The following is a 16,393-nucleotide window of genomic DNA, read 5'->3' as shown; positions in this document are numbered from 1 at the left end:
CTGCCAGGGACCCTGCCAGTGCTGGGCCAGCATGCGTGTGCCTCATCTCTCCACTGGGCTACAATCTGCCCTGCTACCAGTTACCTTTCCCCGTAAAGACCTCAGCAGAAAGCTGTCCAGGCCTCTGTGGGTAAAATCTCATTCGGTTGGCACAGAGGGCATCTCGCTGGTGGTGACAGGTCTAATAAGCATGCAGATGGAAGACACGCATGCACACACACTCTCTCACTTAAGTCACACAGTGGGCAGAGAGGAAGGATGCAGGGAATTGGATCCGAAAGAACAAAAGGCTGCAGGCTCTGCAGCAAGCTCAGTGAGAATGACGAGAGGACAGCTCAAGGAAGCCAGAAGCAAAGTGTGAAAACCCAAAGCAAAAGCCGCTGGAGAGCATGTGCATTGGACTTCACAGCTTCCCCCCTGCTTCCAGCTTACATTTGCTCCATATGCTGCTTTACACAGCTTTCCGGGGCCATAATGGGTTTTATTCCATAGTTTTTATACTAACATGAATGACTCACATCTGCTCCGATACCCAATTTCCTCTCTAATGTCTTCGGCTGTGAGGAGAGAACAGTTTGCACAGAACCTGCCAACGATAGGAGTGGCAGAAAGAGTCCTAATCCAGGGACAAGGAAGGCTAGGACCCTAGGTGTGTGAGCTGGAAGGGTCTCTGAGAGAGCATGATGTTATGGATGGGGAAACTGAGACCCAGAGAAATGAGGAACTTGCTCAGGAACATCAGGGCCAGAGAGGTAGATCCACTGTGGCGCACCCAGATATTCCTAATTCCTTATTCCTAATGAGTATACTTATTTAATTCATCTTATTTCCTGCCATGTTAAATCTTTTGCTAGGAGCTTTTCCTCCCCATATAAGTCTGTGATGAGAAAAAAGTAACTTGGATTAATCACCAGTGATAGCTAATCCCCCACTGGGATCAACTGTGCTCTGCATTACTTAAGCTGGTTATTAAAGTTTTAAATATCCGGCAGGGCATGGGGGACCCCGTGCTGGGTCCTGGGGGAGACCTACAGGGCTGGGTTCTGTGTGGGGACTCACCTGGCTTCCAGATGTTTGATGTCCCACCTGAAGTGGTTTTCAATCCTGATGAACAGTTACTGGTCCAACAACCCAGATTAATATGCCTTTTGGCTAGATCACGTAATGACACTTGGCAAACTGGATTCCCTTGACAGCTTCCATAGGCCCAGGGAATCTTCTCCACTTCAAAATAATGACCCGAGAAGCCAGCGCCTTGGAAAGCAATCTCTGCTCTCCTAGGCATTGCAGGTCCTGCGTGGAGCTGCCTCAGGATACCCAGGGCCTCGGTTTCCCCAGAAGTCAAACAGAATGAAGCACCTCAGCCCCTCGGCAGCAGGCAGTGTGGTGCCACCGCACCATCCCTAAAGCTTGGCGGTTGTGTAACTGTCTGCCATCTGGTACTCAGAAGCAGCACATCACAAAGCGCTGAGCAATGGACTACGGTGTGGTGCTGCAGCTCCTGCCTGGAGCCGACTGCATCTCAGCGGCTTGCCTGGGGGTCCCCTGCGGAGCCTGCCGCAGCACAGGCTGGAGCCCGCAGGTCCAGGCTGAGGCCCCTGGAAGAGATCCAGGGAGCTCAGGATGCTGCAGGGATGGGCTTTCGGTCTGCTCTCCTTAGTCCTCCCTGGATTTTTGCCTGGCCAAAGTGGCAGCTGGGGAGCCTACCCAACCTTTCAGCATACAGAGTTCTACTAAAAGTGAGCCCTGGACCCCCTTACCCCCAACCTCCTTGGCCCAGTTTCTGTATGATGGTCTGAGAGTTCAGCTGAATCTGAAAATGGGCTGCCAAGCGTACTCAGCTTTTCTGGGTTGACTGTCACCTCTGTTCCCAACCCAAAGCTTGTTACATACAGCCTGGCCAAGGAGTCTTTGGAGCCATGAAGCAGGACTGCCCTGTGGCTGAATGACAAGGCACCAAGCACAGGGAGCTTTCAGCAGATTCCTCCGTAACTGACCCCACTTCTTGGGGGGCTCCATTTTACTGGAGAATGAATTCCAGAGCACTGCTTCACACCTGTCCCACCTGCAGATAGGGTATGGGGCTTCCCCTATGCTGAGCTCTGTGAGGAGAGGCAGAAGGATGGTGGCTACACAGTGGTGGGTTCATCCTCCTCACCTACCTCAGCAACTTAATGACCTAAGCACCCTCCGGGTACGGTTGTGTACATTGAAACGGCACAGTTCTGGCAGTCACCGTTCCCCAGGCAGGACAGAGTTTTTAATACCCCTCTTGGAGGGATCAAACGGTCAGAATAACACCAGCACCTTGAATTCAGCTTTCACAACTATTCACTCACTGTCAGAGGAGGTATTTCTACCATCCCCACCATTTACAGATGAAGGATCTAGGGCTAGGGAACGGTAAAGGACTTGCTCAATATTTGCACAGCTGGTTAGGTCTGACCCAGGCCTGGAACTCCCTAGTCCTGTGACAGCACCGTTATTCCCGCGGAGCTGAGGCCTACGTGGGAATCCAATTCCCAATTTGCTCTGCCTCCAGACCAAAACGGCTGGACTCTGCAAAAAGGAGAATGCACACTCCAAAGGCATTTGGGAAAGGCGTCTTCCCCAGGGCCCTTTTCCAAGTACCCCATAGGGTTGGCACACCTTTGGATCCCCGCTTCCTTACAAGCACGGAGCCCCGAGGCTTTACAGGGACGGGAAACCCTTCAGGGAGATAATTGCGTCTTAATTTTTAAAAAGATTTCTTTAAAGTTAAATTTAGACCAGCTCAGCGTTCCATTAAGCAGAAAAAGTTGCCTGGCACCTGCGGGCGGGCGGAGAACCACCCCGGGGAGTCGGCTGAACTCGGCCTGGGGGCTGAAGTGCCCTCGCGGAGGGCGGGAGGCGGGGCAGCGCGGCGCGGGCTCCGGGAGGGCGGGGGCCCTGGGGGCGGGCCCGGGACTGAGCGCCACGTGCAGCCCCCGCGGCGGGCGGGCGGGAAAGTCCTCCCGGGCCGGCCCGAGGGCCCAGCTTGCAGCCTCGGGTCCCGCCCGCCCCGCCCCGCCCCAGGCCGCCCCGGAGCCGCGCGGTGCGCCTCGGTCGGAGGGCGGCGGTAGCGCCCCCTTGCAGGGCCCCGCTCGCTGCCGCCCGGGCTCCCCGGAGTGGGTCTGCCGGGCCCAGGCTCTCGCCGCGCTCCCTCCCCCTCCTCCGTCGTGCTCCTCCCGGGGGGCCCGGCACAGCCTCGCCTTCCCCCCTCCCCGCAGCTCGAGTCCGTTTCCCCGCGGCGGCGGCGGGCGAGGCGGCGGCGGGCGAGGCAGCGGCGGCGGCGGCGGCGCGGGGAGCATCTCGGCCGCCACTGCGCTTCCCCGGCGCGCGCGGGTGTCCGGCTCGGCCGCCCTTCGCCGCCCCCCCCGCCCGCCCCGCCCCGCCTCGCCTCCGCGCCCCTGCTCGCCTCCCTCCCGAGCGCGGGGCGCCCAGCCGCTCCTCGCCGCCCGCGCGCCCGGACCCCGGGGCCGCCGCTCTCCCGCGCTCCTGCCCCGCAGACCCTGGCCGCCAGGGGGTGCCCCCGGGGCGCGGCGCCGCGGAGACGACCCGGCGAACGGGACCATGCGGCGCCTGACTCGCCGCTTGGCGCTGCCGATCTTCGGGGTGCTCTGGATCACCGTGCTGCTGTTCTTCTGGGTGACCAAGAAGAAGTTGGAGGTGCCGCCGGGACCCGAAGTGCAGACCCCCAAGGTACGGGCCCGGGCGGCGGCTTGCGGGAGTGCGCGCAGCCCCGGGAAGCCGGGGCGGGGGTCCGGGTGCCGCGAGCAGGTGGCGGGGCGCCGGGTGCGGCCACGGACCGACGCTTCTGGGTGCAGAGGGGCCCGGGGCACCCAGGGGACCCACGGAGCTGGGCGTGGGAGCGGGCGGAGCGGGGCGCCGAACTTGGGCAGGCGCGGGGGTCCCGGGGCGCAGGGGCGCCGCCCACCAGCCGCTCAGGGGTGTCGGCCGGCGGGTCGGGGCACGCCGCGGGCGGCGGGGGGGCGGGGGCCGGGGCTGGCGCCCGCGAGGAGTCCGGCCGCGGCGCTGACCTGCTTCCTCCCGCGGCTGCCAGGCCCGACCAGGGGAGGCCGGAGGCCCGGGGTGCGCCGCGCCTGTGCATCACGGGCGAGCGCGGTGCCGCCTCCCGCGCGCCTGCTGCCGGGGCGGGGGGGGGGGGGGTGGGCGCCGGCCTGTCGCCACCCCTGCTTCCCAGTTGTCCCCGAGCTCTTCAGCTGCGTGGGACGTTGAATGCGCCCTGAACGCCGCTGAGGAGCACCGGCTCCTCAAGCAGACGTCTTGGTGTCGGTGGGGAGTTGGGGCAAATGAGGATCTAAGCGGCTTTTCCAACTCCTGCCCAAGCGCAGCCACAAGGTTCTCCCTCCAGACTCACTCCTTCCTTTAATTCAGAGCCCCCATTCCTGCGTCTCCTCTTCCGCAGACCCGGCCCTGGGACCCAGAAGGAGGACAGCCAGGCAACATTTGTGAACTGGGAAAAAGCCCTTGGAGGAGGTTGTGGTTTGAAGCAGGAGGCCAAAAAGGGGCAGAAGGGGGAGAGAGGGGAGTCTCCCCGGGAAGTGTAGCACAGAGGACCCGCTTTGTGCCAGGCACACAGTGGGTGCTTCTTCCTAAGTAATTTTATAAGTTGGGTGGTATCCTAATTTTGTAGATTAAGAAACAGGTTCAGTCTTTGTACCTTGCCTTAGATCCCTCTGGAACTCAGACCTCTGATATTCAGAATCTTTCCACTATATCAAGGTGTCTCTCAGATCCCCTTTTAGCTAAGTCTTCTGGAATCTTGCTAATGCCCAGTTGGGTTCCACAAGCAATGCGCTAGGTGCTGTGGGTCCAGAGATGCAGAATTGGCTCTCTGGAGGTAGGGGATTTGCTCAGGAATGGGCCAGGACCATGCAGTTCGCTGAGGGCCAACGGGGCTCAGTGCTCTGGGTGTCATGGGAGCCTGGCGACTTCCTGGAGGAGGAGGATGTAACAGAACTGAGTTGAGAAAGATGAACAGTAGTTTTGCCAGGAGGTAGGGAGGGCATTCCAGGTAGAGGTTAACTGTACCGAACAGGCTGAGAGGAATGACACAGCAGGTTGTGTGAGTTTGGCATAATTTGAGCGTAAACCACATGGCTGATGACAGGAATGAGGTTGAGGGCAGGTATATAAGGGTCAGATTGGCTAGGACCTTGTGGGTGCTAGGGGCCCTGAGGGGGCGGTTAGTAAGCAGGGGAGTGATGGGATCAGACTGGTGACTTCAAGCAGCCTTTGGAGCACTGGATCAATTTCCTCACCTCACACCTGCACCTGCAGGGAGATCTGGAGAGCTTTTCTTCTTTCTCCCTGGGGTGGTTCTGCTCCTTGTGATGCAGTTAATGATGCCTGCAGGGACGTGAACTCTCTCCATTTTGCCTTGAACCTCATTACCTTGAACCTCATTACCGTATGCTTACTTATTCTTAGTTTACACCAGGGAGCTGGGACAAGAAATCTGTATCCCTCTTTGTGCACTTTGTCTCTCATCCTTACCTGGTGTGTGCTGGACACACAGTTATTGAGTACAGCTAGATGCCAGGCTCTGTGCTAGGTTTGGGGGCTGTTGTGATGAGGATACTGTGTCCTGTTGTGATGAGGATACTGTGTCCGTGCCCCTTTGCAGGGAGCTGGGAAGGCTTTCACGGATTCCTGGTTGAGTCAGAATTATAAATAAATGCATAGTGGATGGGATTGGGGGAGTGGTCTAATAGTGGAATTCTGGGCATAGTGGGTGCAGGCATGGAAGAGGGGGTCTTCTAGTTTTGACCCTTTGCTTTTTGTCTGAACATCTTATTTCTTCTTCCCATTTCCTGTATTCTTTCGAAGCACAATTAAAATCTTGATACCTTTTATTATCAGGCCCCCTTCTTAGTGTATTTCTCCTTTCTGTTTTTCACCCTGGGTGTATGACCTTGTGTGTCCACATCTATGTGTTGTGTGTATTTGTGTCTGGTACATGTATCTGAGGAAAGAGATGGAGAGACAAAGAGTCCTTCTTGGCGCCAGAACAGTTTTATTGCTGGGACTGATCTATTTTGGAAATTTGCACATCCTGTCCAGAGGACTGCAGCTGGTTCCCAAACCTGACTGCACGTCAGGATCCCCTGGAGAGCTCATTTAACATACAAGTTTTGGGTTTATTGCAGTGATTATGATTCAGTGGGTTTGGGAGAAGGTTCTAGAATCACTGTCTTTACAAGTGTTGCATGTGAGTCTGAAGCGGCCTATTGATGGGTATCATTTGGAGCTAGATGAAGAATACCAAGTGTGTTGATTTTTTTGTGGTTTGGTTGGCCCCATGTAAATATGGCCGGATTATTTCATTCTTCTTGAGTTCTTCCAGGACCGAGCTCGTGTGAGCATGTGCACTCAGGTGAAATAACAGTAGCTAGCATTTGTGTAATGCTTTACAAATTCACAAACTCTATTTCATGGCATATTGGCTCACTTGATATAGGGCAGATCATACTTTTATGCAGTTGAGACTGAATGATGAAGTTCTACAATTGGCCCAAGATAACAAGGTTATTACTAAGTGGCAGCATCAGGGATCAGAATGGAATAGGGTCATTTTGGGACAGGCTCCTTCCATGCCGCCATGCTATGTGGACTGCCTGGGTCTGCACTTGTGGCTGATGGGGTAAGGCTAGGGATATTTACAGCCTGTGCTTCCCAACCTACTCTCCAGCGTTTCCATGGCTCATCCCTAGACACTTGCCTTTGGAGAGCTCCAGGGAAGGCAGAGGATGTTGTAATTTGTGAGGGAACCACCTTGGAGGGAAATTGTGCTCTGCCCTTGGAGGAGGTCATCTGGGGCAGAGGAGGCTTCTTTGCACCCCGATGGGGAGGGTTGCATCCAGTGGTTGAAGCACCACTGATTTAGGAATCCTTGCCAGGGCTGATTGTTGCCTCAGTGGTAGGGATTCGGATGGAACATTTGTCTATTGTAGGGGAAAAAACTCAGTTGGAGTGAGTTCACTACCCCAGCTTTTCCTAGGAAATGTTCATTCCTTGTGGGGGGGCTGGGGGGGGAGCTCCTGCCTTGGGCATGTCGAAGCCTTAGGGAAGTTTTTAATCTCGCCCAGGCACCTTCCCACTGTGATGGAGGGGGTGAGCTTATTTTCCAAAGCACGAGCAGTGGGCTCATCTTCCCTTAAAACCATTTAGAGAAGTCAGGGAATTGGTGGAGGGACTGGAGACTATGGCCGGGGTTCTTGGGCCAGGGAGCCCTCTGTATATATTCCATGCAGCAAGTCACCTTCCCTGGGGTCTGCTACAGGCTCTAGTTCCTGGGTCCTTCCTTGCCTTCCCACCCAGCATTGAAAAGCATCCTCATTCACCTAGTGATGGGATCTCCAAAGTGGGCCTGATAATAAAATAAAACCTATGCCTTGTCACAATCCAACTGATGTAGAGAAGGCATGCTGCACTCCTGGTTTAAGGAAATTAATTGGATTTTTTTTTTTTTTTTTTTAGTTCCAAGAAGGGCTGGTTCTATTAATAGCTCAAGTAAAGATTTCTTTAAGTTTGACTTTTTAATGTTGATTGGATTCTTTTACCAGGTCCCCCACCCCCAAATTCTGCAGAGCTCTAATTCCTAATTGAAAATCATATAACAAGTTTGGTGTCTTAATTCAAACTGTATTTTAGTGATAAATACTGTACCACTATAAATACCTGAAAAATGTTTTCATTTCTTCTTTCCAATATCGTTTGTTTGCCATTTGGAGAATTATACAATAACTGACAGAATTAAAAAAAAAAAAAAGCAGCAAATTTGTCTCTTACTTCCAAGAAACTAAATTTAGTCCAGGGGCTTAGGGCTTAGTAAAAGCAAAAGAATTTGAGGCTTGAGGGTACTTTTTGAGGAAGGTATTGGAAATGTAAAGGCTTTGAATAAAGTGCCTCGGGCCCATGTAGATGTATTTGTGCTCTACTAGAAATATAGCAAACACTATCAGAAAAGAGCTTGTCTTTCTGTAATATTTGCATACCGCAAATACCTTGAGTATATGACACTGTTATTTTATTCCCCATTTAGTAGATCATTTCTCCCATTAGAAAAAAATCATGAATTTTAGAGAGACCCTATTAATCTGCTGATACTCAGTGCATGCATATTGGACTCTGTCCAGGGAATTTTGATTCTGGCAAGAACACAAGGAGCCCACTGTCAGATGAATGTTGGCCCATTCATCCACTCCTGTGTGCTGGTACCTGTGTCCTGCGCTGGGCTGTTTTTGCCTCTGCGGCGGTTCTCAGAGCAGGTGGAGGGTAGTGTTGCCTTGTGGTCCAGCAGGGGTTGCTGTAAGAGAATGGGAAATATGAAAGTAGTAGGTTGGAACGTCAGGTGTCCAAGAAATGGCATGTCTTTGTTTTGTGGATCACAAGAAGCTACATTTTTTTTTTAACCTTGAGCTCTCCCCCCACCCCCAAAACCTGGGCCTTTAGGTGGGTGAGAATCATCTCTCCATCTTGGTTGGTTTTTGGCCTGCCCTGGGTGGTACCCATGTCCCAGCTTGCTTTCCCAGCCAGCACACCCCTGCAGGGCCAGGCGGGAGGCCCTGTTCTCAGACCTATGGATCTGTTCTGAGGGACTCCCTTTGAGTCACTCTCGGGAGCTGTCTCCCTGAACCCTTGTTCCCCTGAGTGGCCTCCTCCTTTTAGAAACAAAGACCGGGAATCCCTGTCTCAGATGTTCTGGAGGCACAGAACGATCCTGCTCAAATCCGAGAAAACCAAGGGGCAAAATCAAGAAGGAAAGAGAAATTAACGTCCTTGTCAAGAGCCTCCCCAGCCTGTCAAGAGACTATCCTTTTTCAAGGTTGCTGCTGTGTTTGTATCATTTAAAAGTGTTAATTTCCGCAGGGCAGGTCGTTTGTAAACGGCCCAGGGACAGAATGAGGCTGCGGTGGCTGATGCCGAGGCCCCAGGTCTCCACACGGGCCTGGTTCCCGGCCCTCTCGTCTACCTCCTCTCCTGCATCCTCTCCCACAGCTTTCCATCCCAGATTTCCAGAACACTCTTATCCCTTATCAGGCACATTTGAAGAAACGTGTTGCCGTGTCCTTGTTTACTGTCCAACGTGTACGGTTTTGTCCCTCATCCAGAGCATCTCAAAGTCCCGGTGGCACTTCTGGAAAAGCATCTGAATTAGGGAGGAGGGGCACATCCCCGCTCGCCTCTCCGGGCCAGTCTGTGAACCCTGCACCCTGCCGTGGCTTTGGCACATTCCACCCCGGAGCCCCACGTCACGGACTCCCCATTTGCCGGGGGAGTGAGCGTGGCTGTGCCCGCCGTCGCCGTCCTCTCCGGTGGCTGCTGACTCTGCCACTGGTGGCTGCTGACTCTGCCACTGGCTGCGGTGCCCCCCAACTGCCTCAGAGACTCGCTCCCTCCCCTGGGAGCTCCCCAGCCTGCAGTGGGTGCAGCGTCACCCTCTGGCCTTCCTTGTTCACCTGCAGCCCGTTGGCAGAGCCAGAGGTAACTCAGGGGCCTTCCCCTGGGCCCCAGTCTCCCCAGCTGTGAGATGGGGGGTGGGGGCGTGCTGTGGCCCCGCGTCCGTCTCCCACTGGCCCCACCAGCAGTCTCCATCGATTTGGGTGACCCGCAGATCACGCCCAAGTGAGACCTCGTGGCTATAAATAATTATGCCACAGATACTCCGTGTCTCTTACTTATCTTTTAATTATTTTACCAGAAACGCTAGATTAACCAAAAAATAAATCAGTCTCTGAGTCCTCAGATGTTGAGCTGATTAAGAAAGAACCCCTCTGGGCTCTGGAGGAACACACACGGTACTCGGGTGCCCGGGGGAATTCTGCAGAAGCTCCTGAAATCTGCTGGCTCTGGTATTTTGGTATTTCAGAATAAATGGCCTGATGTGACCTTCTGGGGCAGCAGCCTTTGCATTTGGCAGCAGCTGCTGCCGTCACAGGACCTAATGAGCGCCAGGAAGCTGAGGGGGGAGAGGGGAGGGGGTCTCCTGCTGTGAGTGGGGGTCCTCTGTCCTCCTGCGCCTGTCTCCCCAGCAGCTCTCCCCTCCACCACGTTCTCCGTCCCCATCTTTGCGTCTCCTGGAGAGCTGGTGGGGTCTGGAGCACGGAGACCCGGGACCCTGGGCTGGGAGCCCCAGGGAGAGGTGGGGGGCTTGGGGGACAGGAGCCCGGGACTTCCCTGCAGGCTGCAGCCGGGGTCAGGAGCGGCCTGCGGGGTCCGTAAGGCCGGAGGGAAGGGGCTGCCCTGCCCGTCGGGCTCGGATGCCCTGCTCCGCAGGGACCGGGGAGCCCGCTCCCCCACTGCCTCCTGCACGCTGCCGCTTCCAAGTACCGCGTCTCTCCCGCTTACCGTTCGCAGAGACAAGATTAGGCACTTAAAAAAATAATTAAATTCTCCTCATGTCACTTGTCTTCTTAACTGTAAGCACTACAGAGATCTTTCAAGGAAATGCAGGAGAGAGCGGCGCGCTCACATGTTCCTGCCATTGGGTTTGAATTCCCAGATGAAGAGAACAGCCACCCAGCTGCCTCCTTCCTAATGATCCCGGCTGTTTAAACCCAATTTGCATCTCATTCGGGGCCAGGAGAGCATCTATAGAAAGGGTGTGACCGCCCCATCTTGACAAGCTCTCTCCAAAGAGGGCTCCCTGCCTCTCTTCCTTGTCTCACTAAGGTTTAGAAATTAGGATTTTCTTCCCCGTGGTCGGGACTGAAGATTTATGTAGCTCCTCTTGTTCCTTGGAGAACACCCTAGTCATTCATTACTCCCCTAGCCCCCACCCCCGGCCCCGCCAAGCCACAGAGAGACTGGTCCAATCAATATTTATGCGCCCATCACTCGCAGCTGCAACACACAGGCATAATGCACGCCAAATTCCTTGATGGCCATTGAAAAATTAGCTGGCACCTATATATCAGGCTCATTGTTTTCTAGGATCTCGGGGAGATCGGAGCACGTGGTGCACAGATTAATTAAGCTGCCCAGATAATTGGCTGTTAATAGATGGCCAATTGATGGCTGCCAGCTGGGTGCTGAATTGACTGAGGTCCTTACCGTGGGGCTGGGGTCTTCATCGGCAGAGGAACTGCCTCAAAGACTTGATTAATTAACGGTGGATCAGGAACAGGACGTTAAGTGGTAGCTCCTTTCCTCCACCACTTCCTGTGATGTTTTATGGTTTACACAGCGTTTGTGTTCACACATACCTCATTTGATCTTTCCTGCAACCACATGAAGTGGAAGTTATTATTATTACTCTCACTTTCTCGAGTATGATGAAGACGAGATTGGAAGGGGGAAGAGACTCTGGCAAGCATCCCCGACCAGTAAATGGCCTTGAACTCACTCTTTTGACTCTAAAGCTCGTCCTCTTTCTATTCTGGCCATGCTCAAGTTCTGGTTAGCTTCCCTTTCTGGGGAGAAATGAAATCTGTTTTATGGATGTGTATATCATATGTATGGTTTCACATGGACAAAAAGTTAATGCTCTTGCTGAGAAATGACTCCTGACCTCTTAAACACCAGCGTTGCTTTTCTGCATGCAGTAGGGAACTGAGAAGTGGGCTTTAGGGGCACCAGAGAGCCCATCTCAAGAAGGCCACTGGAGGGCCAGGAGGACTTCGGGTTTTCTTCCAGGATGGGCCAGGTGTAACACGCCCACAGGCCCTACAGGATTGTTCCACAGGATGCTGCCTTCTGCTGTGGGAAGTGGCTCCGTCCTCATACCGGTGAGCCCACACTCACCAGCCAGGCCCCTCCTGGTTTAGCTGGGGAGGTTGACAGCAAGAAATGAGGCTCTGCTGTCATTCACGAGGCTGCTGTCTCAGAAGTCAACAGGATTGTGCAATTAAGACAGACACCGTTGATTTGAATCCCTTTCATGATGAATGTGGTCCTTAAACAATCAGAAGCAATTCCCCTCTAAGAGGAAAAATGTCATTTGAAAGAACTGAAAACGTCCTACTTGAAATGTGAGGCAGGTAGTGTGGCGGGGGATGACTCCAGGGAAGTGCCTTTAGGAGATCAGTGGCATCACCGGAACCTCCATCTCAAAGACAGAGGGCGCCCTGCCTGTGTCATGCTGTTCAGCTGTGAAGACCCTGGATGACTGACCTTGACCTGTAGCTGGGCTGCTGGCTGGACCCAGCACAGGACTCAGCTTCTTTGTGGCTGCTTGGGAGGATGGGTGTGAGTTATAGTTGCTGCCCATGTGCATGTTTCAACTTAGGAAAGGATAAAATCAGGAACTGCTAATGTCTTCCTGGATATTTTAGCTGCAATTCGGATTAACTACCGCAGGGCTCATCGTGGTGCTCTTATGTGGCCTGAATGACAAAGTCAGTGTCTACTCCAAGATCCCAAGCAGACACATGACTTTTTCACTGCTGTCAATTTCCATAGAGCATGGCAACATTAAAGGGAAGTGTATTTTTAAAGACCGTGTGTGGAGTAAGAGCAAAAAGAAGTGTAAGCCTAGTAACTCTTGGTATTTTCCCTCTCCACTCGGAGGCCCTAATGATTTTCTAATCATATTTGCTCAATTCTGGATGAGATCACTCCCTGTAATTTCTCCCAGCCTCTCTTAAAACTGACATTATGGTTTCCGCTCCAGGTTTCAGCTTTTCTCCTAAAACTGAGGGTATATTTTTGGAAGTCTTCTTGGTAGTGTCTGTTAAAGCTGAACATAGTACATACCTGTGTCCCTGCAGTTTCACTCCTAGCTATAAGCCCAAGAGAAGCGAATTTGTATTTCAATGAGCATTATGCACTAGAATAGGAGTCGGTAAACTTTTTCTGGAAAGGGCCAGATAGTATTAGTATTATTATTATTATTATTATTATTATTATTATTATTATTTCTTCTTCTTCTTCTTCTTTTTCTTCTTCTTCTTCTTCTTCAGGTTATACAGTTTCTGCTGTATCTACTCGATAGTGCTATTGTAGAGTGACAGTATATATAAATAAATGAGTGTGGCTGTGTCCCAATAAAACTTTATTTATAGACACTGAAATTTGAATTCCATATATTTTTCACATCTCGTGAAATATTCTCCCTTTAGGATTACGTATTTTCAAATATTTATACGTGTAAACTGCATTCTTAGTTTGCAGGGTGTGCTAAAATAGGTGGCGGGCAGGCCAGATTTGACAGTGGGATTCTATTTATATAAAGTACGAAAACAGGCAAAACTAATCTATGATGTTAGAAGTCAATTTCATGGGGACTCTTGGTTCCAGTCAGTCACAAGGAGGAGTCAGGGGAGGGGCACCTGAGTGGCTCAGTCTGTTAAGTGTCTGCTCAGGTCGTGATCTCCGGGCCCTGGGATGGAGCCCTGTGTGGGCTCCCTGCTCACCGGGGAGTCTGCTTCTCCCCCTCCCCTACCCTCTGTGCTTGCTCTCTCTCAAATAAATAAATAAGATCTTAATATCTTTTTTATTTATTCATGAGACATACACAGAGAGAGGCAGAGACACAGGCAGAAGGAGAAGCAGGCTCCATGCAGGGAGCCTGACGTGGGACTTGATCCCGGGACTCCAGGATCACGCCCTGGGCCAAAGGCAGGAGCTAAACTGCTGAGCCACCCAGGGATCTCCCTTAAAATCTTTTTTTTTTTTTTTTTTTTTTTTTTTTTAAAGGAGGCAGGGGACATTTGGAAAGGACTGGTTCTGTTCAGTTTCTTGCTCAGGGTGTTAGTTACTCGATGTGTTCACTTTGTGAAAATTCATCCAATGCATACTCTTTTCTATGTGTGTATTTCACTTCAATGAAAAGTCAAAAAAAAAATCTGAACTGTGTGTGTGGCTTCTGACTTAGATTTTAGCACCTCATTTGGGGGTCAGAACATAGTAGCTTTTGTTCTTTTTATAGCTACTGGTTCCTGTTTCCTGGATAAGACTGTCTCTGGAGAAAGGTCTTGATATGTCTTTCCAGTTTCCCAAATCTTACTCCCTTTTATCATTGGGGAAACATTTAACAACTGGCATGGTTGGGCACCAGCCAACCAAAGTATGTGCTGAGTGTTAACCCCTTAGTTCCTGGATCATAGGAAGATGGGGAGGATTCCTGGAGAGTGCTCATGGTTGCGGGGCCTTCAGGACAGTGGGAACCTTGAGGAGGAGGTTGGCTGCTGTAGCTGTGAACTCTACCTATGCTTCCAGGTAAGAGATGGAGGCTTAAATCCAGAGAATGGAATTATGTGGCACAAGCTATTAGCTTCAGGAAACAGCTCTTTTTTTGTTTTGTTTTGTTTTGTTTTGTTTGGTATTTCGGATAAAAGCAAGGAACTAACAGTCTGAGCCTCTAGTACATGCCCGGTGCTTTGTGTGTCAAGTCACCCATTCCTCATAACAGCCCTGTGCAGTGGGGACTATTCACTTTGTTTTTCAGATGAGAAACCTCAAGACTTGGAAAGTTAAGTGACTTTCCTCAAGTCCTGCAGCTCAGAAGTGAGGAGCTGGATTCCAGATGGGACCTGTCTGGCCCCTGAGCCTACTCTTTTTCCCTTGTTGAGGCCATGCTTCCATCTCTCCCTACACAGTCACACTCACACCAGATGTGCTCTCTTGGAAGTGAAGACTCCAATAGATATTGACCTTAGCCAGTAGCCCTTTGAGCAGCCTTTGTTCTGCTTCTGGGCATTGTACACATCTTGTTTCGACCAGAAGCTATTGGTGCAGTAGTTTCATGTCTGTCAGAAGCTAGCTCTTCTAGGACAAGTCATTTTATAACAACATTCAAAGAGAAAACTTTACAGCATTTCCAAAGAGAAATATATTGTGCTTTTGCCACCATTTGACATCCTTATAAACACTTCCCTCCTGCAGATGACTGGGAGTGTTTCTGGTCCCAGGGTTGAACTTTAAAAAAGGATGTCTGCAAGGTATCACATTCATATGAATGGTACGGTGTGCTTTAGGCACACCTCAAGACTGATTGGAGAGGGGACAGTGAGAAGTGATCAACAGATGGGAAAATGCAGAGGCCCTGGTGGATAGCTAACCACTCCCAATATCATCCCTCGGAGAGGAGGAGTTTCTTATCCAGCATAATAGCACCAATTATTTGGTTGTTTGTGCTGAGGAGTTGAAAGCTATCGTGTGCCGGGAAAATACTCAGCATGGAGCAGTAATTATGGATCAGCTGATGATAAAGGATGCATTGGATTGACTGCTAATTAGATTATTAGCACCAAAAACAAATACCTGCTATTAGTACCGTGAATAAGCTGCACTTATATTTTCTACTGTAAATGCATATTCCTTTTTATAATGTGCAATTTCCTTTCTTCTCTTTTGGGGCCAAGACTTCCAATTTCCTCCAGTCATCTTAAACATATTTGTTTATTGAGCTGTAATCTGGTCATTTTCTTGTTTCCTTCCAGACTCAAAGGTAGGGGAGGGTCGGGAGAGCTGCTATGTAGTGAGTGCCACGTGTCATACCCTGAAGTGTGGGAGGTCTTTCCAGGGAAAAAGTCGGGCTATTCCGGAGCAACATCTAGATCTCTTCCAAGGGGACAGCATCTTATGAGGGATAAGGGATTGTAGAGCTTTCCCTGTGAGCTCAATGCTGGAGTTAATTGCCAAAGATATGACATGGTTGGTGGTGGTGGTTGTTGTTTTTTGTGGCACTTTAAGATTTGGTGCTTGTTATCCTGGGTTCAAGGAGGATGGGATGGACATTTGGGTGTTTCAGGTGCCAGCACCTCTTCTCCCCTCCCCACCTTGGCCATCTTTCTACTTTCTACAAGCAAGTTGAATGTGTGTCCCTAGCAGTGTGAGATTTCAGCTGTCTTCCCACCGAGGGTGGCTATGAGTTTCATGGGTAGGACCATCTGAAAGAGCCTTTGGGAGCTTCCTGAGTTGCCTGGAGAGAGATGCTGTCTCCAGCAAGAGCCAAGGGGCAGCTCTGGCTATAACCTCGGTAAGTGATGCAAGTGACTGTCAGGTGTCCTTTCTCAAGTGCTAGAGATTGACCACCATTTGACATCCTTATGACCATCATCATATGCCAGGAGTCTTTGCAGGAAGGAGAGTATTCTGAGGAGAGAGGGGTGTGTGACTATCTTTTGGGAGAAACGCTAAGTGCTTTATCTATAGTAAGTCATTCATTAATTACCACCCTATGAGGTCAGCAGGCTGAGATTTAGCTGGTGTCTGTCAGTACAGTCATGCTGGGAGTTTAAGGCTGGCACCCTTCTGATTACACAGTGCCTGAACCATACAGGTTGTGAAAATGTTCTCTTATAAATATTACCTGTGGATGACATTGATTAGCCTTATTTTGCTAATGAGGGTCTTGAGATTCAAGTTCCAATAACTTGCTCAAATCAGGAGAGCTAGTAAATGGCAG

General features: G+C 51.4%; 1 protein-coding gene across 2 annotated transcripts in view; it reads left to right on the top strand.

Annotated features, from left to right (window-relative positions):
* Window positions 1-3,519: 3,519 nt before the first annotated feature.
* GALNT14 (polypeptide N-acetylgalactosaminyltransferase 14) overlaps window positions 3,520-16,393 on the top strand; it is a 205,204-nt gene continuing 192,330 nt past the window's right edge. Inside the window, exon 1 of one of the 2 annotated variants that reach the window (XM_025454255.3) lies at window positions 3,520-3,720. In XM_025454255.3, coding sequence (XP_025310040.1) covers window positions 3,592-3,720 — 129 coding nt within the window. In that variant the 5' untranslated portion in view covers window positions 3,520-3,591. The remainder of the gene's footprint in view (window positions 3,721-16,393) is intronic. The other variant, XM_025454254.3, reaches the window with a different exon arrangement.

This window comes from Canis lupus, chromosome 17 (genome assembly GCF_003254725.2).
Source record: "Canis lupus dingo isolate Sandy chromosome 17, ASM325472v2, whole genome shotgun sequence".
NCBI lineage: Eukaryota > Metazoa > Chordata > Mammalia > Carnivora > Canidae > Canis > Canis lupus.
Note: the sequence above shows the minus strand (reverse complement) of the source record. Positions and strands in the feature narration are given on the sequence as shown.